The sequence below is a fragment of the Protopterus annectens genome, chromosome 16.part0, assembly GCF_019279795.1.
Source record: "Protopterus annectens isolate FY-2018-M chromosome 16.part0, PAN1.0, whole genome shotgun sequence".
Lineage (NCBI taxonomy): Eukaryota > Metazoa > Chordata > Ceratodontiformes > Protopteridae > Protopterus > Protopterus annectens.
The window spans coordinates 315,688,939-315,714,051 of NC_056750.1; the positions used below are offsets into that span (position 1 = coordinate 315,688,939).

The 25,113-nt window shown below is 43.7% G+C and overlaps 1 protein-coding gene across 10 annotated transcripts in view; it reads right to left on the reverse strand.

The window, feature by feature from the left end:
• Window positions 1-25,113, reverse strand: part of CAMSAP1 (calmodulin regulated spectrin associated protein 1) — a 1,635,252-nt gene that overhangs the window by 440,776 nt on the left and 1,169,363 nt on the right. For all 10 annotated transcript variants that reach the window (XM_044057912.1, XM_044057905.1, XM_044057911.1 and 7 more), the window contains one exon: window positions 7,049-7,140. In XM_044057912.1, the coding sequence (XP_043913847.1) occupies window positions 7,049-7,140 (92 nt within the window). The remainder of the gene's footprint in view (window positions 1-7,048; window positions 7,141-25,113) is intronic.

The following is a 25,113-nucleotide window of genomic DNA, read 5'->3' on the forward strand; positions in this document are numbered from 1 at the left end:
TTATATTGTTAATTATACAACTGAGCATACATTTTCATATTTCTGTAAATACTTCACTAAACATGCAGTTTAACAGAGAAATTTCTTGCTCTGATGTGAAAGCTATTGTGTGGTTAACAAAAGTGTTCTAATAATACATGTCTATGCTGTACTGTTTCCAAGTTATGACAATTTCTTTATGAAAGCTTAGTAAAAATATAATTCCGAGTTTTGTGCATTAAAATATATAACACAGAATTATGGAAACACTATGAATGCACTTAATGTTATCACTGTAAAGAATACGTCCTACTGCTAACATATGTACAGTTTTAATACCCTTTACTGTTCACCAAATATTTACATGCGTTTTATCTTATGCTTTTAATTTTTCAGCAAATGCTCAGGAATGCAAGGATGTACGTAGGCTGCAGTGGTGTGACATTCCACACCTCACATGTGTTAATGAGTTAGGCATGAAGGAGGGATTAATCCTCACACCCTATCACTGTGAAAAATAAGAAAGTATGGAACAGCCAGCCATATGTGCCTGAAGTTCTGAGACTCTCCTAGAGAAGTCAGAGCTACTATCAAGTTAGTTTTCCAGGTGCATAATTTGAGATTTGGTGAAGTTGCTGGCTCAAATGGTGGCAGAGTGAGCAATTCCAGTATGAAGATGAGATTCCAAGGATGGGGTATGGGCTTCCTTGGGAGAGTCTTAAGTGCAGTTTCCCTTTTAGGAATTGCTTGACCTCAGGCCTGGACATAACAGGTAGGCTGAGGGAAGAGGGCTTTGATGGAAGAGTATGACAGATGGCAGACCTGTATTCACAAGTTAATGCAAGTACGTCAGGAAAAGAAGAACCTCTGATTTCATGGAACCCTGACTGCTACAATTATACCAGAAGGAAAATCTCTTCCATTTGGCTATTGCAGGGTTTCTGGTGGTGGGTCCCTATGCTTCCTGAAGAACCCGAGGTACGCCCGCTGAAATTTGCTGCCTGAAAGGGATCAGAGCCTATCATCCATAAGCTTAGATTTAGGGATGACAAGTTCAGAAGAAGTGATCCCCACTGTTGTGTGATGAGTTTGTGGTGATTGCCCCTAGCTGGATGAAAGAGAACAGGGAATAAAATACTGTCTTGGCCAAAAGTGAGTCGCAAGTAACATTCTTGTTTTTTTCTTTCTGGACCATTAGTAATACCTTCAGAATCAATGGGAGTGAAGGGAAAGCATAAAGAAACTTCCCTGTTCACTGAAAGGAGAATGCAACTGTTTTCCAGTCTGAGGGGCAAGGAGTCCTGGTGTAAAATAAGGGAAGGTGTCTGTTCCACTCTGAGACAAATTAACCTATCTCAAGTGTTCCTTACCTATTTAGAAAGTCCTGGAAGACCTGCCTGTTTATGCTTCATTTGTGAGGGTCCTCGATGAACCTGCTTAGTGAGTCTGCTAGAACGGGCTCCTGTGATGGGATGTTCCTCTGGGTAGCTAGCTCCTAAGCAATTGGATCTAGTCTGCATAACTGGTATGATCTGGTCCCTCTTTGCTTGTTTATGTACCACATGACATTGGTGTTGTCTGTGAATACTCAAAGAGGGCCTGGTTTCCAGATGTGTAAGAAAACCTGAAGTGCATGGATGAAGGGATCTCTTTTAGGTCAATGTGCTCCTTGAGTCTGGACTGCCACCTGCCCCTGGGACTCTGTGGACACCTGCCCAGGCCCTCCAGGCCTTATCCAAGGCATCTATGTTCTCCTATTAAGCTGAAGTCTGTGGTTTGAAAAGAAGCCGTGGACTGAGATTCACCTGGTCCACCTATCATGAAATCTCCTTTTTGAGACAAGTTATGAGGAGGATCTCTGTCTAGATGATGAGTGTGTTGGGACCATACTGTTTTCATTTACCATTATATTTTCCTCATATGCACTCTGGCTAGAAGGAGCAATGGGTTGGTTGCTGCCATGAAACTCAGAATCCTTAAAAGTTCCCTGTCTGAGCATGTGTTGCTTTAGGAGATGGAGTGGAAGTAAGCTGTTAAGTCTCTGCACCATGTCCTCAGGCAGGTACACCTGCATCTTTCTTGATGTCCAATATGCTACCCAAGAGCACTAGGTCCTGTGTGGGCTGAAGAAAGGAGTTTTTGTAGTTGATGGTGAACACTTTCTGTAAGGTAGGTAGAAGGTGAACTGGAAGTGTTGCACTAAGGTCTGCGGCAAAGTAGCATGGATCCAGAGATGGTCTAAGTAAGGGAAAATCTGAATCCCTGAGTTTGGCAGAAGGCTATCAGTGGTACTACACATTTTCTGAATGCTCTTGACACTGAGCAGTAAACTGAAAGTGAGACAAGCCAGTGTAGAATTTGTGGAATTTTCTGCAATAAAGGTGAATATGTACAGTGGATATAAAAAGTGTACACACCCGTTAAAATGCCAGGTTTTTGTGATATAAAAAAAAATTAGACAACAGAAAAATATAAAAAACAAAAAAACATATATGTATATATATATATATATATATATATATATATATATATATATATATATATATATACATATACATATATTGCTGCATAAGTGTGCAAACTCTTAAACTAATACTTTGTTGAAGCACCTTTTGATAATCTGTGGGGTGACCTGAAGAGGGCTGTGCACAAGAGATGCCCTCGCAATCTGACAGATTTGGAGCACTTTTGCAAGGAACCATGCGCGCATACTGCCAAATCAAGATGTGCCATGCTGATAGACTGAATGCTGTAATTAAATCAAAAGGTGCTTCAACTGAGTATTAGTTTAAGGGTGTGCACACTTATGCAACCAGCTTACTGTACGTTTTTTATATTTTTTTCCCTAACAGATTTGTTTGTTTGTCAATTGAATTGTACAGGTTATAGGTCACATTAAAGGTGGGAAAAGTTTTGAAATGATTTACTGTGGTCTTAATGTTTTATATCACAAAAACCTGGCATTTTAACAGGGGTGTGTACACTTTTTATATCCACTGTAGATACACATCCTTTAGATCTAGACAGCATAGGTGTGCCTGTTGAATATTAAGAGGCAACAGGGTCTGTAGGGTGAGAATTTTGAAAGCTGGCACCTTTAGGAAGTTTTTTTTAGCAAGGACAGTTCCAGTATGGGACTTCATTGTCCTTTCTTGGATCTAGGAAGAGTCTTGCAGTACAAACCCCTTTCTACAAATTTGGCAGACACTGCTTCTGTTGTGTCTTGGGCTGTAGTTTCTGTAAGATAGGTGAAAGAAGCTGTTGTTGGTTGTGGGAGGAGGAGGGATACCTTTCAAAGGATGGAGTTCCTTCCAAGACATGGCATAACCTTTTGTTATAATAAAGAAAGCACCCAATGGTCTATGGTAATCTTTTCGCAATCTAAAATGGACTGAGTTCGTCTTCTGGAGAGGGGAAGGGCTGGACTTATGAGTGCTTGGCAGATAGTCACAGTGACTTCTCTGAGAAGGGAGATTTCCCAGATCTGGAGTCCCTCTGAGGTTTCTATGGGAATTTCTTCCTGGGTACCCTATTGTGTTTTTAAAGTGTTTTGGATTCCTTCTAATGAAAGAAGTGGGCTTGGCTGGGGAGTTCCTCTAGTATCTAGGTACATAGCTAAGCAGAACCTGTCTGCAGTCTTTCATAGTTTTGACTTGTTCCTGGAAGGCTTTAAATAAATTGGCTGCCTGAGGGCAGAACAAAAGATTCTTGTCTAAAGTTGAATCAATGAATTTGGATTTGAAATCCTCTGGCATAGGTCAGTTGCATAACAATGCATACCTGCAGATGACAGTACCACTATCAGCTGTTCTAGAAGAGGCCATTACAGCATTATAACTACACTTTATACTTTGTCTGACCACCTGAACGGGCTGATCAGCCAGGGACAAAACTTGTTATTTGGACTCTGAGCTATGGGAATCTACCATTACAATGTTCAAAGTGTTGAGGATAGACAAGAAATATTTGGTCATCTAGTTTGGTGGATAATGATCTTGAAAGCCAGAGTAGAGAAAGTACAGACTTTTATACACCTATTTGTAGCCTACTGTCCTCTTGTGTTGGGGGCAATTTAGAAGGTTTGTCTGAGGAGACAGAGACTACAGATGTGTCTGCACAGATTCTCACACACGAATTTAAGTTAATCTGGAACTTTGAAGAACTTGTCTGGTCTTTTGGGAGCAGGGGGCTGTGAATCACGAGATGCAGAGGTATACCAGAAGACATCATAAAAGGCCTCCAGAACTGGAGGGAAAAGGTGAAAGGCAGGAGTGACCACTTCAAAGTGATTGTAGTATCTGTTCTGGACTTCTGAAAGGTCACTCAAAATATTTCATCAAGTTTAAAATAGTCTTCCCAAAAGAAGCCTCTTCCACAGGGGAATCAGGATTAAAGTCTTCATCAACTGAAGGGACTTGACCAGGGGAGGGGATTGCAAAAGAGTAAGCCAGAGAATGGTCAGCGTCAAAGTGATCCTCCTCTTCAGAGGAAAATGAATCAACAGAAATTGTCTAAGGGGTAGCAGGGAGTGGGGAAGCAGTTAAAGAAGATGGTTTCAAGGTCTTAGTGGCCTTGAGTAGACTTTGAGAGAAGTTCAAACACTCCTCTCTAGATGGAGGGGGTGAAGGAACATATTTTTTGTCTTTTGTCACTTTTTCTTAGGTAAGACACCCAATTGAACCAAGCAGGGTGGTTAAGACCCCTGACGTACCACAATTAACGTTCTGGTATTCTCTTTACTAAGATTTGCAGAAAATCTTCTAGCATCCCTGAAATGATAAATCACAGTCCCTCTTCTAACAGAATAGGTCTCTTCAGTCATATGGCTCTCCAATGCCATACCGGCCTCCGGTAAGGTCTAGGTAGTGAGCATCAGAGGTACAGTTGGATATAACACTGATTCTATAATCTCAGTGGTGCATTAGAATCAGGCTCAGCAGACAGTGTCAGGCCTAGGCCTCTTGATTTTTTTCTTGTGGGATGGAGGTATGTCTGGGGAGGAGGAATCCACCATCTTGGAGCAGGCCAAACACTTAAGATACTGGGTCTCTAAGAAGGTATTGAACAAAAATAAATGGAATTGCAAAGGCACAAAGGATTAGTAAATGCAAAAAGCCTTGCAGTTGTGTTCATGCCAAGGCAGAATGGTCACTGGGTATGGAGATCTTTGTAGGAAATTTGTGCACTGCACTCACATCACCCCTCCTAGCTGATGACCAACTCAGACATGACAAAACAATTTATACATGTACAGGAAGGTTTTCCAATGGGGCACTTATCTGTTTTTCTTTAGTAGCTATGATACCAATGAACACACAAAGATCAGTCCGATAGGTGCAAGACCTGTGTTCAGGCTTGAGGTGAGATAGTCTGAGGATCTATGCTCATATGTCCATGTATGCACTATTACATTTGCAAGCTGAGGTCATACATTGAAAATACAATCCAGGAAAGATTAAGATTTGGTACCCCAGCTGGAAGTCAGCAGTGAAAACCCATCTGTTTGGAACATTGCAACAGTGATCTCAGTCAGGACATCAAGTGAAACTAGTGGATGACAAAACAAAGCAAAGGTATTGTGCCTCAGGAATTCGGTATTAAATGCTTTATGGGACAGTATGTTTTGCTGGAATAAATCCCAGTACCACATACAGGTATCTAAATATATAGGAATTGTAAAACAGGATGCATATTGTATCATAAGCAATTTATTTGCACTTCAAGAATACTTAACATCAGCAAAAGGACAGTGCTTTTTCAGCAACCAAAACTGCACCACAAATGTAGTAATGATGCAGAGAGACAGGAGAATAGATAACATATACAAGATTTTGCAAAGTGTTAAAATGGTCAAGTCATTGATTTTTCTCCTATTTCACATGTACAGTTTTAATACTGAACATTTCTAATTATAGTACATAAACTTTCAAACTATCATGAAACTTCTATTATGACCCAATTTAATTACATCAGCCACATCGCTGATGTACTGGGGAGATGATTTCTGTCTAGAACCTCAAAATACTGCCAAATGTAAATCAGTCGAATAAAATATTAAACTACATGCAATGGTTATACAATGTATAATATAATATGTAATGAATATACTGTAGTTACTGATATACAACATTATATATATATATATATATATATATATATATATATATATATATATATATATATATATATATATATATACATATACACACACACACACACACACACACACACACACACACACACACACACACACACAGCACAGTTTTAATAAATGCACTTCTGAATCACATGAAGAACCAAAGTGAAGGTGTTTTAGCTGCTTATTTTTTATTCTGGTTATTATGCCACTGAGCTGGACAGATGTGATGTTTTTATCCGGACATAAACTTGGTTCATTTACAGCAACATAGTATGCACCAACGAACTCTAAATGCCATCTTAGTCTATTCTTCATACCTAGGCAATTTCAAATATTTCCTAGTACCATAGTTACTTCGTCACTGCATACATTTTCACATTACTTTCTCTAAGTGACATTTTGGTATACTCTAATATTGTACATACTTTTTTTTATCCTTTTTCAGCTTTAACTTTTGTTTTATTCTGCTTTTATCACATCTCAGTATGTTACATTCTTAAATTTCCAGGCTGTGCATGCAGCGGGTGCATTTTAGATCAGGTGAGTACTTAAGTCAAAAACCACCACCACTCCTGGACTGCATGTCACCTTGTTTCTAATCTGGTTTTGGGACATCAAGAAGTGTCACATGGAAGAGGGAGACAACACTCATGTCTTTGGTTACAGTAAAATGCAGTCTTATAACTCTCATTTTGTTGTAAAAATTGCCACTGCTCTACCTTGTATTAGCAGGCTAAGGTGTTAAAACATTCAAAATGTGAAATCTCCATCTAATGCAAGCTAAATCCAAAACAAATTCCTATACAGACACAAAGCAAAAGAGTAAACATTAATACAGAAAACAGTTAGACTTATGCATATTTCTTCAAATTGTATGACAAATATAAAGCAGATATAATGTAAAACTTAATTTTTAAAAGTTTAACTTACCTGAACTGTCCTCACCTTGCAGTGCCTTCTGTTGCTTTTGTCTAAGCGGTAACAGAGGGTGTGAAGGACTAAAGGCTGGACTTCCTTTTCCACTAAAAATACAAGAAATGTTTGTTTTTCTCTTGTTTCACTGCTTAAGTTCAAAGGAACAAAGTACAAGGAAAAAATGCATATGCCAGGCACACCATGGACAGTACAAGGAAATACACAAATAACTTACTAAACTCATTCCCATGGTACTGGTCATTACAGCTCACTTTCCAAAAGCTACATATGCCTCCAATGCCTCATTACATAAACTATTACCTCCTGTTTTGATATTATTACTATACACAAAGCAAACTACATACTTCAAAAAGATCTCTAATGCCACTTGTAAGCAGCATCTACAGCTAAAGATTGTGTTTCTTATTTATGAAGGGATGCTGCCTGGAGTTTTTTTTTTTTTTTTATGCTCTCTCCCTTACTTGGGAAGATTTTTTTAAAATAAAACATCAAACCATATCTGTGCCTTATTATTATCCGTCAGACAGCTTCACTCCACTTCACTGATGCATGTGTTTATCTGTTTTTTTTAAATTATTATTTTACCATACATTTAAAAAAATTTGATTTGACAGCAAATGTGGTTAAAAGTAATGCTTTATTTATTGGGAAGTAACAGATGAAGTACAGGATGTCTTCAAAGACAAAATATAACTAAAATCAAAAATAAAACATACATACATGGATTCACTTTGGAACATCGAAATACCATAAGCTTGAAATTCAAAACCTTGACATCAAAATCTTGAAAGTTCAATACACCAAAACCTGAAAATATTGATTCCCATAACAATGAAAAAAACATAGAAAACCAACATTTACTATATTCCACCACAACATAAAGAAACAAATAAACAACAAACTATATTAAACTACTCCAAATATAAGCGGGGGGGGGGGGGTCAAGCCCCCCTGCACACCCAACACTACCTACTACTTAAATATATCAATTCCAAGAGCGCACTACACAGAGCAAAATGGCAAACATACCATTCCACACTTTATGGCTGCCTGTTTAAATTGTAAAAAAAAACTATCCTCGACCTTCTCTTAGAAACACTACTTCACTACGAAAACACTACACATTACTATACATCTCTCCGATACATAGAGTTTCACAGGTAATCTCAGTCATGTTCCCTTCTTATTTACTACACTGCAACATAACACATCTGAAAGCCAAAGCAACCAATTTGCACATCATAACAGTGCTTACACAGCTGATTCGACATTCAACATTGTGAACTTTCAGCATAATGAACTTTCAAGATTTTGTTCTCAATGTTTTGAATTTCAAGCTTATGGTATTTTGATGTTCCAAAGTGAATCTACACACACACACACACACACACACACACCCACATATAATATAAGTTTACTATTAGATTTTCGAAGCGAACTCCCTCGACCGTACTGTTGTCGAACACGGAAATTCAAAAATGGTAATATCGAACACCAAAAGCCAACTTAGGAACGGGTTTTAACATGGGTCGAGATCGGGGAGAGGTTTGTAGTTCGGCAATAACACTGAACACCTATCTCGACCCATGTTACCCCATCTGCCTAAAGCTCTGGAATCTCTGTCTGAAGGGGTAGGATTTTTGGCTGTAGTAGCCTTAATACCTTTAGGTCCCTGGGAAATGGTCTCTGGATCCGCAGTGGGATTCTTGAAGAGAAATTTGTGGGAATCAGGTACTCTGTAGTACCTGTCAGGTTTCCTAGGGGCTGGGGGTAAAGCATCTGGAGTAAGACTGGATTCCATAAAAACATCGACAACATCTAGGACAGGGGGTATAGCTAGAGGCCTGTGGTGAGGCAACTCTAAAAATTCTCTGAGTCTCTTTTTGGACTGAGGGTAGTCCTTGCATTTCCCAGCAGAAATGCTTTCTTAAAGTATGCAAGGTTTCACCAAAAGAAAAATCCTCTGGAGGGGAGACAGAGGGGATGGATTCCTCTGCATTTGAATCCTCATAAGTTGATAAGGGCATGTCCTGATAATCAGAAGAGTGAGAGTCATCAGACTCCTGGTCTGTAGAATCAGAATGAAACACAATTCTTTGTCTCTTAGCAAAGGCAGGCTGACTTCCCCTAATTAGGGTAATAAGGTCTTCACCCATTTGTTTTTCTGGCATGGGAGCCTGAGCATGCACTTTGGTCGTTGGTTTCCTAGGCGTAGTGCGTACTCTGGGCCTCAGAAACTTGGTAGTTTTAGCTAAAAACGAAGTTGTCAGTTTAATTCGAACATTGGTAGGTCGGAATACACCCTCAGAAGCCGGTGCCTGCACAGTGGCTCCAGACCCATCCAAGGTAGAGACATCCGCAGGTTCCACAGTTGAAGAAGCATCTCGCGGCATACCGGACTCCGAATTGGTCTCAGTAGAGGCCTGTGAATCTGTAGATGCGGGCATCAGGGGCTGCAAAGGTACCTCCCTGAGTACTGGCGGACTGGCGACTAGCTTAACGGAAGCATCGTCGGCAGCTTTAGACCTATGCGGCCTCTTTATCTTTACGTTTTTTCGGAAGACCGGTAGTCGGATGGCTTATCGAAGCCATTTTGGAATACGAAGATCGAGAGCGAAAGAATTTAGCAACAAGGAGAGCCCGACGACGAATGATTTGGGAGTTAAACAAGGCATAAAACCAACAGCAAGGTACGTTGGGGACTGAGCCTAAACAGGTGACGCAGTAAGAATGAAAATCTCTGTGAGGTATTTGTTTTCCACAGGCAAGACAATTGTTAACTTTTTCAGACATCGGTTAGAGCAAGAAAAAAGGATCTCCAATGGGGTACTTAGCTTTAAAAGACTTCAGGATTACAAACTCGAAAACAAAAATTTCAGGTAGCGGCCGACCGGCACTTGCAAACTGCTTCTGCTTCGGGCTCCTCCTCGGCAAGAAAGACTGATGTAATGGCGTTGGCTACCTGTTTTATACCCCTGACGACCTGATGTCATGAAGCGACAGCATCCGAAGCAGAAATCCTAAGACTCTGGTATTCGAGCTGACTGAGGGCTACCTGCAGGCAAATAACCAAAGTGTGATGACTGCAACAGTGAAACACGAAGAACCATCAAGAAAGTCCAACTAGGATGACTGGCAAAACCCTTTTCAGCGGAGGCCCGGGAAGAGAAGTTCTACAGTTAGGTACAATTACAGATAATTAAATATAGCTCAAGTACAATTACAATATACAACCAAAAAAATTTCACAAGGCTAACATTATTAGAAATCTAATAAATAAAGAATAGTTGTGTATACATAAGTTATGGGGATAAAAAGTAAATCAAAACAGCATAAGATTTGATGGGGAAATAAAAAAGGATGAGTAGTTCAAGAAGGTTAAGATAGGACTATACTACTGTGACAGACGGTTAAGATAGTCTACATTATTTTGACAGAAGAGGGCACAGTGAGTACATTAGTCGAAAGATAAAATGCTTAGAATAATAGAAGAAGAAATAACAGAATAGGAGAAAGTAAGTTTTGGAGTGATACAGATAGAGATAATCTGAGGTATGGCAGGAACACAGACAGGATATGGAAAGGTGTTCTTTAAGCATAAATTTGAAGTTTTGAAGGAATGAAACTCAGGTGGAGAGGGATGGTGTTCCATATTTCACTAGACTAGCAGGCTAGATGGTTGCAACTGACAAGGCTGAAAAGTGAAAGATTCAAGAAAGAAATAAAGACAGAAGTAAAAAAAAAAGGAATGCACTTCCTGTACAAGCAATTGACTAAAGTAATACGGACAACTGTAGTAATCCTTCCAGAATCTCAGAAGGCTAACCTAAACATTTTACTTTAAACCAATCAGCACAGACAACACAATGTTTAACACACTGGTCTGCATATTTGGAAACAAACTAAAATTTTATCAACTCCAACCTGCACAAGATGCAAGACACTGAGTAGGCCGATTTACTTTGATGTATACCTAGAGGAAAAGATTTGCAGTCTCAAGGGAGTGACTTTGTTTACAAAATTAAAACAAAGCATGGAAAAGGTTTTCTTTTTCATTTTAAGTCTCCAAGACCAAATGATATGCATTCATAGAAATTTAATATGAAAAGTAGCAAAACACCATCTAGACTGAGCGATATATATATATATATATATATATATATATAGCTCATTTTACACAAATACTTATTGACTACAGGACTCACTGTCCCTAAGTACATATGTTTGTGTGTGTGTGTTTGTGTGTGTGACAGAGAGAGAGAGAGAGTAGGCAAGGGGATCATGGAACAAGTTTATCATTTGTACTATAGGATCAGCAAAAAAAAGAAGTTATGTACTCACCATAAAGTTCCATCTGAGTAGGTAACTTCATTTGCCTGCAACCTGTGGGTATCGGATCTGACTCAGATCCGAGCCGGCAGCTTTCCAAGCTAATAGATCCGAGCTCCAAGCTCCTCCCCCCTATCCATAATGCCCTGCTATCTCCCTCTAACCCTCAGATCGAGTTTGCCAAAGGACAATAAGGAATTCCATAACCTAGGAGTGGTTCCAAACTGTTACAATGACGTCCATGAAAGGAAGTCATATCCTGACTCTTAGATAACGAACTAAGGGTGCGGGGGATGGAGGGCGGGTCGGTTGCAGACAAATTAAGTTACCTACTCAGATGGAATGTTATGGTGAGTACATAACTTCTTTATCTGAAGTAGTTAACTTCATTTGCTCTGCAACCTGTGGGACAGAGTCCCCAGCTAACAACAACTTGGGAGGCCCTTATGGAAGGATATTCCGGAGCACTGCTGAGCCAAATGATGCACGTCCTCTGGAGATCAAATCCAATTCGTAGTGTGTAATAAAGGTATGAGAGGAAGCCCAAGTAGCTGCCGAGCAAATGTAATCCAAGGAAACCTTTGACCAGAAGGCAGCAGACGAGGCCATGGATCGGGTAGAATGGGCTCATATTCGCAGGGGCTCAGGACTACCAGAGCTTTTGTAAGCTAGGAGAATGCACTGTGAAATCCATCCAGCTAAGGTTACCTTAGTAAATGGATTGCCCAGACAAGATTTTGCAAAGGAAACAAAAAGTTGGTCAGATTTTCGAATATCTGCTGTTCTATTTAAGTAAAAGCATAACTGTCTGCGAACATCCAGACAATGAAGTCTGTATTCTCCTTTATTTTGGAAATTTGGAAAGACAACAGGCAGATTAATGGTCTGATTGATGTTGACTTCCGAAGCCACCTTGGGAAGAAAGGAGGGATTAGTCCTGAGGGAGACCCTGTCTTTATGAAAAATGATATAGGGAAGTTTACTGCAAAGAGCATGAAGCTCGGATATTCTTCTCGCAGAAGTAATGGCAATCAGAAAAGCCGTTTTCCATGATACATATTTCAAATCGACTGAAGCCGCGGGCTCAAAGGGGGGCCCAGTCAAAGCTTGAAGAACTAGGGTAAGATCCCATGGGGGAACTGGATCTTTAATGGGTGGCCTTAACAAAAAGGTTCCTTTCAAGAAGGCCATGCATATTTTGGAGGATGCTAGCGGCCCTGAGTTGTTACCAACATGGTAGTGGGAGATAGCTGCCAACTGAACTTTAATAGTAGCAGCACTGGCTCCTTGATCAAAGGTATGTGAAAGAAAGTCTAGGACTGCTGGAATCTGAGCCATAAAGGGGATCTAAGTTCCTGTGCTCCGCCCAGATCAAGAAACGTTTCCATTTACTGTTATAGATCTTCCTGGTGGATGGTTTATGGGCGGCCACCAGGATGGCTTTAACCGAAGATGATATACCGGGAGTCCTAGCCATCAAGGGAACTGGATCAACCAAGCTGACAGCTTCAGGTAGTCCAGATTGGGGGTCTTCAATCCTAACGGGTGAGAGATTAGATCCGGTTTGGGATCCAACATCCAAGGAGGATGTACTTGATGAGACCGTAGGTAAGGGAAAGTACAGTTTTGTACCTACCATAAATGTAGATGTTCGAGTGTTCACCCTGCTGCAGTCATTACACTTGGGTTATCCTGTCGTCAGGCGGTCCCGCAGTCGGCCGGATTTCCAAAGTCTTGGTCAAACGTCAGTTGCAGTGGCCTCATCCCTGACGTCAGTGCGCCAGGGGTACATATACTGCAACCGACGCCATTTTCTTCAGTTTTTCTTGCCCCAGATGTCAGGTGCCCCCAAAAAGGTGATCCAAATCAGTACCAAATGGTGTGAACACTGTGCAAACACAAAATCCCTTCAGCTATAAGCAAATACATCAGTAAGGCATAGCAGAGGTTTAGCCAGTAAATCAGAGGGGTTGGAGGGAGGGTAACCTAGACTGCAGCAGGGTGAACACTCGAACATCTACATTTATGGTAAGTACAAAACTGTACTATGTTCATCGTGTTACCCTGCTGCAGTCATTACACGTGGGTTGAGTCCCAAAGCTAAGGTAGGGTGGAGGCATCATAGAGGGTTAGTGGAGGCAATGAGGCCCTGCAGAACTGCAGTGGCGAAGCCTGCCCTGGACTTAGAATAAAGAGGTAAGTGATAGTGTTTGGTGAAGGTGTGCACTGAACTCCAAGTTGCAGCTTCTAAGATTTCCTTGGTAGCAACCCCCCTGAGAAAGGCTGTAGAAGTAGCTGTTGCCCTGGTAGAGTGGGATCTAATGGTAGGAGGAACTGGTTTCCCATGATGGGTATAGCAGAATCGGATGCAATGGCCTATCCATTTAGAAATGGTTTGCTTGGATATGGCCTTCCCTTGAGAGGCTGTGGCATAGGAAACAAAGAGCTGGTCAGTTTTTCTGAAAGCCTTAGTTTTATCCAAGTAGTAACGAAGCTGCCTGTGAATGTCCAAGGAATGCAGGAGTCTCTCACCTTTGTTCTGGGGATTGGGGTAGAAAGTGTGTAGGTGGATGGTTTGATTTAGAGATACACTGGAAACCACCTTAGGCATGAAGGAAGGATTAGTTCATAGAGAAACTCTGTCGATGAAAAATGAGGAAAGGTTCCACTGCCATAAGTGCCTGCAATTCTGAAACTCTCCTAGCAGAAGTTATTGCCAGGAGCAGGGCAGTCTTCCAAGATAGGAACTGAAGGTCTACCGAAAAAGCTGGTTCAAAGGGAGGTAGCATTAGTTTTTCCAGAACAAAGTTGAGGTCCCATGTTGGTGTAGGAGCTCTTCTAGGTGGTCTAATGTTTTTCGCCCCTCTGAGGAACTGCCTTAGGAGGGGATTTGAAAATAAAGGTGGATTGGTGTTGTAGTGAGCTGAAATAGCTGAAGCATGGATTTTAATTGAGGAGAAGGAAAGTCCTTTATGCAACATCTCAGCTAAATACTGCAGAATGTGAGGCATATGAGGCTGAGTTGTGTCTTGGCCTTTAGCTTGGTTCCAAGCAGAAAACCTTTTCCATTTGTCCGAGTAAGCCTTCCTGGTGCTTGGCCTCCTGGCTTCTAGAATAACATCCAGCACTGCTTGTGAAAGAGGGGCTGGTTGGATGCTTAATTGATTTGCCATGCAGCCAGGTTTAAGGTTTTTATCTGGCTGTGTAGAATCTGCTTGTCTTGCTGCGTGAGCAAATGAGGTATTTGAGGCAATACCCATGGTGGCTGTGAGACATATTCTTCAATAGCGGGTACCAGTGCTGGCGTGGCCAGTCTGGGGCTATGAGACTCATTCGAGGTTTCTCCTTTTTGACCTTCAAAAGAACCTTTGTGAGAAGAGGTAATGGAGGAAAGGCATATACTGTCAGGTTTTTCCAACTGAAGGAGAGAGCGTCCACTTTCCAAGCTTGATGGTGGAATGTCCTTGTACAAAATTTTGTCAGCTGGTAGTATTGAGGACTGGCAAACAGGTCTATATTTGGTAGGCCCCATCTTTGAGTTATCATTGTAAATATTTGTGGGTCTAGCTTCCACTCGTGGGGATCTTTGATGCTTCTGCTTTGGTCGTCTGCCAATGTGTTTTTCTGTCCTGGCAGGAATTGAGCTTGTAACTGGACTTGGTAGGCCAGAGCTGTGTTCCATAAGATTATTGCTTGCCTGCAAAGAGGGTAGGAATGTGTGCCCCCTTGTTTGTTTATGTACCACATTACTGTGGTGTTGTCCGTCTTTATTGCAAGTTGTCCAGGCTGTAGAAGATCCTTGAAGGCCGTCACAGCTTTCTGTACAGCTAGCATCTCCTTTTGGTTTATGTGCAGTTTTCTTTGTTCTGCAGTCCATAGGCCTTGAATGCATTGCCCTGCCATGTGTGCCCCCCAGGCATAGTCTGAAGCATCTGTTGTGATTATTTGCCTGGGTGGGGGCAAGGTGAAAGGCTGACCCTTGTTGAGGTGACATGCCTGTGCCCACCATAGAAATTCCTGTTGAAGGGAGGGAATGAGAGATATCACTGTGTCCAAGCTGTGGCTGTGTTGAGACCATACGCTTTTTAGGTACCACTGTAATTTCCTCATATGCAGTTTTGCAAATGGTATTATCAGAATGCAAGATGCCATGAAGCCCAAAGCCTGCAGAATTTTTCTTGCAGTTAATTGGGTCTTTGTTGCCATTGTTTTGAAATATTGAGTCAGTTGTAATTGCTTGTCTGGTGTAAGATAAGCCTTCTGGGCCGTTGTGTCCAAGCTGGCACCCAGGAATGTCATTTTTTGTGAGGGTACTAGTTTTGACGTCTTTTCGTTTACTGTGTACCCCAGACAATTCAGTAGATGCTTCACAAAAGCCAGATGTTGTAAGAGAATGTCTTTTCTTTCTGCTTGAATGAGGCAGTCATCCAGGTATGGATATATTTGAATTCCTCTTTGTCTGCAGTATGCAATTACTGGTGCCAGGCATTTTGTGAATACTCTGGGCGCAGTAGATAAGCCAAAGGGCAGTGCAGAGAATTGATAATGGGTTGAACCGGCAATGAAACAGAGGTATCTTCTGCAACTTTGTCTGATAGGGACATGCAGGTATGCCTCCTTGAGGTCCAACGTTACCAGCCATGCTTCCTTGCCCAACATGGGAAGTAGCTGCTGTAGTGTTAGCATCTTGAATTTGGGAACTTGTAAGTAAGTGTTTAGAATTGAAAGGTCCAGAATTGGTCTCCAAGCATTTTCTTTTCTGGATACTAGGAAGAGTCTTGAGTAAAATCCTTGGCCTTGCTCTTGAGTTGGTACCCTTTGAATGGCTCTCATGGCCATGAAAGCTGTAATTTGTTTTTGAGCCTCTGCCCTTTGATTTTGTGGCAGGTTTGGCATTCCTCTTTTTATTGGCAAGGTGTGAAAGTGGAATCTGTATCCTCGTAAAATTATGTCTAGTACCCATTTGTCCTTTGTGACTATGTGCCAGTTGTCTGCAAATAGTGCTAGCTTTCCCCCCAGGGGGGCTGACAAAAGAGCTTTGTTTGGCCAGTTGAGGTGCAAGTCATTGAGTTTGCCTTCTGGTGGGTTGAGACCTGTCTTCTCCTCACTTCTGGGTTGGAGTGCCCCATTGGCGAGGTTTATATTGAGCTTGTGGTTGTCCTCTGCCCCTTGGGCGCTTGTATTTACCCCTCTGAGGCCTGTCAGTGGCTGGAAAGGACCAATTTTTTGTTGGCCAGTTTCTGCTGAAGTGAGGGGGTTGTACTTGTAGGAAATCTTTGACTGTCTGCATTGATTTTGCCTTATCTTCCATTTTCTTTAAAACTTCTTCTGCTTTAACACCAAAAAGAACATCCTGCTGTAAGGGAGCATCTAATAGTTTTGCTTTAACATGATCAGGCAGACTTTGTTCCTTTAACCAGGCATGCCTACGTATAACTGATCCAGTGACAGCTGCTCTAAGAATCAAACCCACATTGCAAGGTATGTTTGCCTACCTGCTCGGTGGCGTGCAACAAATCCTGTACTTCTTTCAATTCAGATTGTTGAGGGAGGGTGGTTATCTTTTGTTTTAACTGGGAGATCAGAAATTGCTGATACTTAAGCATATGAAATTGACAATTTAGAGCTCTCATAGCTAAAGTGGCTGAGGTATAAACCTTTTTCCCCCATCTGTCTAGTGCTCTTGAATCCCTTTCAGAAGGTACTGGATTTTTAGCCATGGAAACCTTAGCCCCCCCCCCCCTTGGGACCCTGGGAGATAGTCTCTGGGTCAGCTACTGGGCTTTTGTAAAGAAATTTGTGGGAATCAGGTACTCTGTAGTATCTGTCAGGCTTGACCGGAGCAGGAGGCAGAGAGTCAGGGTTGAAACTGGATACTAAATAGACATCATCCACAATGTCCAAAACAGGAGGTATGGCTAGAGGTCTGTGTTGGGGGAGTAAAAGAAACTCTCTGAGCCTTTTCTTGGAATCAGAGTAATCCTGACCTTCCCAGTGAAAATGTTCCCTCATAGTGTGTAAAGTTTCCCCAAAAGAGTAATCTTCTGGAGGGGAAGCTGAGGGAATAGAGTCCTCAGCATCAGAATCTTCATAAGGAGAGAAGGAATAGTCTTGGTCCTCAGAGGAATCCGAAGAAATAGACAGTTGTTCAGAGGAAGCAGATTCTTCCTGTAGTCTAGGCCTTTTGTCAGGAGGAGGTTGAGACCCCCTGATAAGAGAAATCAAATCTTCAGCCATCTTGAGCATCTGTTTCTTAGGCATAGGGCCTTGAACAGGAGACTGACGTGAAGCCTTTTTCGGTTTGGAAGGAGTCTTCGACTTGGAAAACGTTGTGACTGAAAGAGTCGTCAGTCTGAAAACACCTTCTGAAACCGATGGCATTTCAGAAGCACCGACGTCCTTGGAAGGTAAATCGTCGGGAGGGCCTGAAGTAAAAGGCTGCGTCGGCCTAGTACATTCCGTCAAAATATCTGTAGCAGTCTCGGTTTCTTGAACTGCGGTAGCCAGAGGCTGCGTCGGAGCCTCACTGATAACCGGAGACCGGATCAACCGAGGCCTCGGAATCGGGCTTAGGCCTGGGCTGTCGATCCTTATCCCTGCGCTTTTTGTGCACGCCGGTAGTCGGAAGCTCCGATGGCATGTTATAATTAAATTTTCTGCCAAAAAAAGTGTCGTGCGAAATCAAATCGTCTTTTAATAGTACGTTTATTAAATCTAGCACAAAAACGACAAGAAGTGACGTCGTGATCAGGGCCCTAGGCAAGGTATGCAATAAGAATGAAAATCCTTATGAGGTATTTGCTTCCCACAAGAAATGCAGTTGTTAACTTTTTCTGACATCGGTCTGAGGCAAGAAAAGTTTCCCCAACGGGGTACTTAGCTTTATAGAAGACTTCGGTCTGAAATTCGAATTCGAAAATCTCAGGAGTCGGCCGACCGGCACTTGCGAACGGCTTCTGCTTCGAGCACCGCACGGCAAGAAAGACTGAAGAAAATGGCGTTGGTTGCAATATATGTACGCCTGGTGCACTGACGTCAGGGATGAGGCGACTGCAACCGACGTCGGACCAAGACTCCCCAACCGACGAGCTTTCTGCAAGACTTTTGTCATCAAGGGAGGAGGAGGATAAGCATACAGAAGACCGGATGGCCAAGCATGAACTAGAGCGTCTCTGGGGGTTTCCCCTGGTGGGGGAATCAGAGCGAAGAATTCGCTGCACTTTGTGTTCGAAGGCGAGGCAAAGAGATCGCAGCAAGGTTGACCCCATTGGAGAAAGATTTGTTTCGCTACAGCAGGGTTCAGAGACCACTCATAAGGTGAGAGGATCGTCCGACTCAACCTGTCCGCTAAGATGTTTGACCGACCCGGTATGTGCGTTGCTATAAGAAAGTGGTTGGTGGATATCGCCCATTCCCATACTCTCATTGCCTCCCTGCAAAGTGGATAGGATCTGGTTCCCCCCTGTTTGTTTATGTACCAGACTACCGCCATGTTGTCTGTTTGAAGTGCAATAGTTCCTGGAGGGAGAAGGGGATGGAGAGCTTGTAACGCTAGAAGCACCACCCTCATCTCCAGGACGTTGATATGCAGTGAGTCTCTGTGAAAGTCCATATGCCTTGGACGGATCTGCCCATGCAATTCCCCCCCCACCCGAGGAGAGAAGTGTCCGTGGTCACCGTGACTTGGGGAGGGGGTATAACAAAGGGGCGGCCTTCTCGGAGGTCTCTGGAATGGAGCCACCAAAGAAGCGATTCCCTGCAAATCCTGGTGAGAGGAATAGGTGTGGTCAGGGGTTGACAGAGGATGGACCATTGTACTTTTAACGTCTACTGAAGGATCCTCATCTTGAGGCGAGCGAAGGGGGATAGATTGATGGCCACTGCCATAGATCCCAGGGCCCTCAGAACTAGTTCCGCTGGTGGGGCTGAGGATCGTAAGAGATCTGGAATGTGAAGGCTCAGATTACGAAGCCTGTCCGTGGTCAGAAAGACTCTGGATTGAGTAATGTCTATCCTGGCCCCTATGAATTCCAAATCTGACTGGGTTGAAGGGAGGATTTCTGGAGATTTATCGTGATCCCTAGGTGATGGGCAAGGCGTAAGTAGTCGTCCCTGCCTGAGCAGAGTTGATGCCTGGTGGGGACAGTTAGGAGCCAGTCGTCCAGGTACGGAAAGACCTGTATTCCCTGAAGCCTCAGGTGGGCCCCTACAACTGCCATGACCTTGGTGAACACCCTGGGGGCTGTGGTGAGACCGAAGGGTAGGACCCTGAAATGATGATGGCTGGCTCCCAGCCGAAAGCAGAGGAACCTCCTGGATGGTCTGTCCATCAAAACGTGGTAGTACGCATCCTTGAGGTCTATTGAGCACATCCAGTCGTTCTCATGTAGAAGTGGGAGAATGGATTGAATAGTGACCATCCGGAACTTTTCCTTGGCAACTGACAGGTTCAGCATTGACAGGTCGAGGATGGGTCGTAAGTCCCCCGTCTTTTTTGGCACCAGAAAGAACCTGGAGTAAAAGCCTGATCCGGATTGTTCGGGGGGGGGGACGCACTGGATGGCTCTTTTTCTTAGCAGCCCTAGGATTTCTGATGCTGCTGCCTCCCTCTGATCGGGTGGGACATCGGGGAGTTTTGTTGCTCGGGGAGGGTGAGATAGGAAGGGGATTGAATATCCTCTGGATATGATTCGGAGCACCCAGCGATCTGTTGTGATGGACTCCCATTTCGCCAGGTGTTCCGAGAAGCGCCCCCCCCCCCCGACTGCCTCCAGAGAGGAGCAGTCGGACAACCCTTCAGGGCTGTTGCGCGGGTCAATCTGAAAAAGGTTCTCTCGACCCAAAATTTTTCGGGCCCCCTCTGCCTCTGAAGGATGAGGTATCTGGAGCAAAATGGGATTGTTGAGCTTTCTGGAACCACATCTTCTTTTGTCCTCTTTGGTTCCTGGAGTAGGACCTCTGAGGAGCCGAGAAGCGGATCCTGATGGCAGACAACGTCTTCCCATCTTTCTCGCTCTGGAGAAGCGTATCGCGGACGATTTTGCCAAATAGTATGGAACCATCGAAGGGGGCGTTCGCGAAGGATGCCTTGAAGGGTTCCGCAAAGTCGCAGAGACAGAGACAGGCTCGTCTACATAAGACAACGCCTGTTCCGCTAGCTCTAGCTGCTCCCTCCATAGCATGGGAAAGGAGCTGCAGAGACGTGTTGGTGATTGACTTGAGAGTGGCCATTCGAGTCGAGAAGGTACGCTTGTCCTCGGCCGACATGGACTCTGGGGGTGACGCAGAGTACTCTTTAATCAGGACTCGCTGCAGTCTAATCACATGTGCCATATAATTCAGTGACCTTACAGAGAAGGTTGCTGAAGAAAACATCCGCTTTCCCAAATGGTCCATCATCCGAGACTCCTTGTCTGGAGGATGCACCGAGGAACTCTCCTGTGCTAATTCCTTTTTAGTGGCAGCTGCTACCACCATGGCATCCACTGGGGCACCCTTGCTCCAAACTGTCCTGTCCTCTGGGAGGGCTGAGGATCCTGTCCGGTCTTTTAGGAATTGGTTCAACAGTGTCCGGTTCCTTCCATGCCCTGGTAGTAATGAGGTCTACCAGGGGATCGGCGGGAGGGGACACCCAAGAGGTAGATGGGCCTGCATCAAATGCCTCCAGAAACACAGACTCATCTGAGGAAGGTTTTTGGGCAGACCACCCCCCTCTAATGTGTAACATTTCCATGATGTTTTCGGGGGGTGACCTTGGGGAACCTTCCCCTTCCTCCAAGTCCGTGTCCTCTGTGAGGGACTCGGGTGAGTCCAAGTGCCTCCTCTTGCACTTCCGTTTGTGAGGGACCTCCTCGGGGGGGCTGTCCGAAGAGGCCTCACCAACGATGTCCTGTTCCCCTATGGGAACAAACTGGGACGTAGGTGCAGGCTGTCCCTGGGGCCGGATGATGGAGGACAGGCCCGTATGAGTGGGAATGGCGGGTGGATCCGAAGCAAGAGCCTGGGGCCTCGCATCCCTTGAGAGGACCCTCTCCACGACGTCGAATGCCAAGGGGGAACTGCTTCCCTTGGATCCGAAAGCATTCCCCTCGGATCCGACGTGCGGATCGGCGCCGAAGGTGACCCAACCAGATCCGAAAGGGTTGTGTGCCCCGACCTTGACGGAGCCGAAGGTCCACTGGCCCTCTCGGATCCAACGTTCAGCTCACGGCCCCAAGAGCTCGGATCCGAAAATGGATCCGACAGACTCGAGGGTACAGTCGGCGTCGAAGTAGAAAGCACTGTTGGCGCCGACCCTACCCCGGCTCCGAAGCTAGCCAGATCCAAAAGCTCAGAGCCCCGAAAGTGGGTCGGAGAAGGAGCGATGGGGGCGAAAAAAGGTATCGAGCTCCCCCCAGTGGGGGGGGGGGGGAGGCAAGAGCACTCCCATCTGCATCTGGGCCTGAAGAAATCGACGCATCATCCGGTCCATATCAGCATCTGACAAGCTTCTGGTGGATCTAGATGAGGCCACCGAAGCTGGCCGGGAAGGCCGCCTGGATGACCTCGAAGGCGACCGGGTCTCCTCCTCCAGCTCTGGGGAGAATCATGGAGAACGGAGCCGAGAGGGAGAAGGCCCGGAGACCTTAAGGGAAGAGGGGAGCTTCTTAGATGGCAGTGCCGAAGAGGTGGATTCGGACCGCCTTTTATGGCTCCGGTGTCTCTCCTTCTCTCTTTCTCTATCTTTCCTCTCTTTTTTTCTGCTTTCCCTTTCCTCCTGGGCCAAGGTGGGAGGGTGAGTCCCGGCCAGGGGATCAGGAGCGACAGGTGGGGCAGCTGCGGCCGGCGCCACCGAGGTGGAAGAAGCAGAGTCTGGGGGCAAAAGGCCCGCCAGAATGAGCTTCGACCTCCTATCCTTCAAAGCCCTGGGGTTGAAGGCTGCACAGATGGTACAGCCTGAAGAAAGGTGGTCAACCCCCAGGCAAAGGACACACCGAGTGTGACCATTTGCTGGAGACAGCTTATGGCCACACTCGGTACATTTTGAGAAAATGGCTTTAGGGCCTTCAGCCATTGTAAAAGAATATAGAAAAGTAGGCCCACAAGCACACACCTTCACACACGCAGAGGGGGGAGGGGAATAAAACTAACTTAACTAAAATACAAGAGAACTATCCAACAAAGACTACAAAATATAGGGGGGAGTTCACACACACCAAGAAAAGGAAAAATCTGACAGAAAAGAAGTTTTTAAAGATTAACTTACAGTACTATTGCTCAGAGCTCGTTCTAGAAAAGCTTATGGAAGCCGCGGCAAACGAGATCTGAGGGTTAGAGGGAGATGGCAGGGCATTATGGGTAGGGGGAGGAGCTTGGAGCTCGGATCTATTAGCTTGGAAAGCTGCCGGCTCGGATCCGAGTCGGATCTGATACCCACAGGTTGCAGGGCAAATGAAGTTAACTACTTCAGATCCAACATTTAATTCACCTGATTTCATCTCTGTACAGCAGAATGTTTGGTACTTCCTTATTATAGCGGTCCCAGCGATAGCTGCCTTCATGAAATTCAAAATGACCTTAGCGAAATCTCCATGGTGAGGAAAAAATCCTGAGTTGCTTTCTTCACCAGTTTGTATAAGCAAACACAATATTTCCTAAATGAAGAACTCAACACACTTGAACAGTAAATGTTCTTGAGTTATGCAAACCGTCTTTCCTTTACAAAATACGGTACTCACTAGTCTAATAAAGGTAAAGAATTGTATAATTATTTTTCTGCTTTTGATTCTTTGGTGATTTCTTTCTCTCCACATGCATGCCTCTATATATTTAAATGACATTTAAGCTTACCATTCTGTAGCTCCAAAACTGCAAAAGGACTCTTCGTGCAAATTATATCTCTTTTGTAAGGGACTGGCAAACTGTGAAGCCCCCATCATGTATGGCAGTGTGAACAGCCTCTCATCCTTTAACATACAGGTTGTGTGACCTGAAATGTAAGTAATGCTTATATACATAACATGGACACCTACAGAAGACTGTACTCTCCTTCACTGAATATCCAAACAATTATTTGGCTTTAGTATTTATAATTACCGGGCTCAAATGATCACAAAGGTGAGCTGCACTCAGGATCACTTCAATTCGCAGTACAAGAATAGCCTGCAACTGTATTAATCGCCCTGTTCACTGCTTATGTTATTATATTGCCGGGGCTGCTATAATAAGGAAGTACTGAATGTTTTGTAGATGAAATGATTTTCTTTCTAATAGGACAAATAAGGGACATACTTTCAATTTGCTCTGACTGTGACTATAAAAATGGTCCATGGACTGACCCTTAAGAGGACATAACAAACAGTGGCCTAGGCCATCATAAGCAACAGAAGTTACTGATATGTCATGGAACATATAGGCACAGACTATATGCCAGGAGGAAAAGTTGATGAAGTCAGAGAACCAGGGATGTGGCAGGTAACTGCAGGAAAACAGAATGTACATTAGTACTAAGCGCCATGAAAAGAAAGGAAGGATCTAGGAATTCAACTGCTGGCTTAGAGAATGAACACAAAACAAGGGTATGCATTAGTGGAAGTCTGTGGGTGCTCTCGATTATAGAAAGCTCGCACACCAGCCTTGGTGAAGTCCAGAACAGAAAAGTACATCATCATAATCTGAAGTGAAGACTTGCAGGGAAGAAATGGAAGTGAAGTGCTGAAGAATATATATACTACATGAACAGCCTGGAGAATAAAACAGGTCAACTGCAAATGCTTCAAGGAAAAAAAAAGCAATGCATCACAGCAGGAATGAGAGACACCCTGGTTTTAGGACTGAGCCGTTGCTGTACAGAAAGCATAAAGGATGAAGACAGTAAGATGAACTGGGGAGAGTGAGGAGGCTGAAGTGGCGCTGTGAATTACAGGAAAGTTATCAACACAAATCACAGAAGACAGTAAACTGAATAAGACTAGGGAAGGGGAACCATTTAAGTGCAATGCAAGAAGAGTGGACAGAAAAATGGTACAAAGATGCCATCTACCAGATGCCTTGAGGACATACAACAACATGATGAAAGATAGTTGAGATGAAGGACTAACTCTTTCAAAAATGGACTGGACTATCCCAGCATCCAAGTTGAAAAGGAAATGATATTGGAAAAATTAAGAGCCAGAAAAAATATATCCGATTCATACAACCAGTGACAAAAAAAGGAAATGGTAGCCAAGGTAAAACAAGATGATAAAAGTAACTCAAGGAAAACAGCAGACGGGTAAAGGGTATGGGCAAACAGGTTAAACTTGAGCAATGGAAAGAGGGACAAAATGGCACAAAGAAACTATGGAGGAGGACAAGATGCTGAACAACTTCTCTGCATCAATTTTTGCAAAAGTGGTGGTGAAAAAGATCCCAACCTTGGAGATACAAACTGGTACAATGAACAGAAGAAATCATACATATCAGGAGAATGGAATACAAACTAGTTTAACGGATAAAAAGACTGAGAGAAACAGTCTGGATGGTTGCCTTAAACTACTCAGGAATCTGGACACAGTCCTGACAAAATCCCCAAGACATTCAACATATTAATGCCTATAACTGAGACATCAAATGACTGGAAAGATGCTGCAATACTGACACTCTGCATACAAGACAGAAGAAGTGACAACGAAAACAAAGACCAGTACACCAAAGTTTAGTTGGGAGGAAGATTTGGGAAAAATATTCAAAGGAAGAAGTTAGTAGTACTG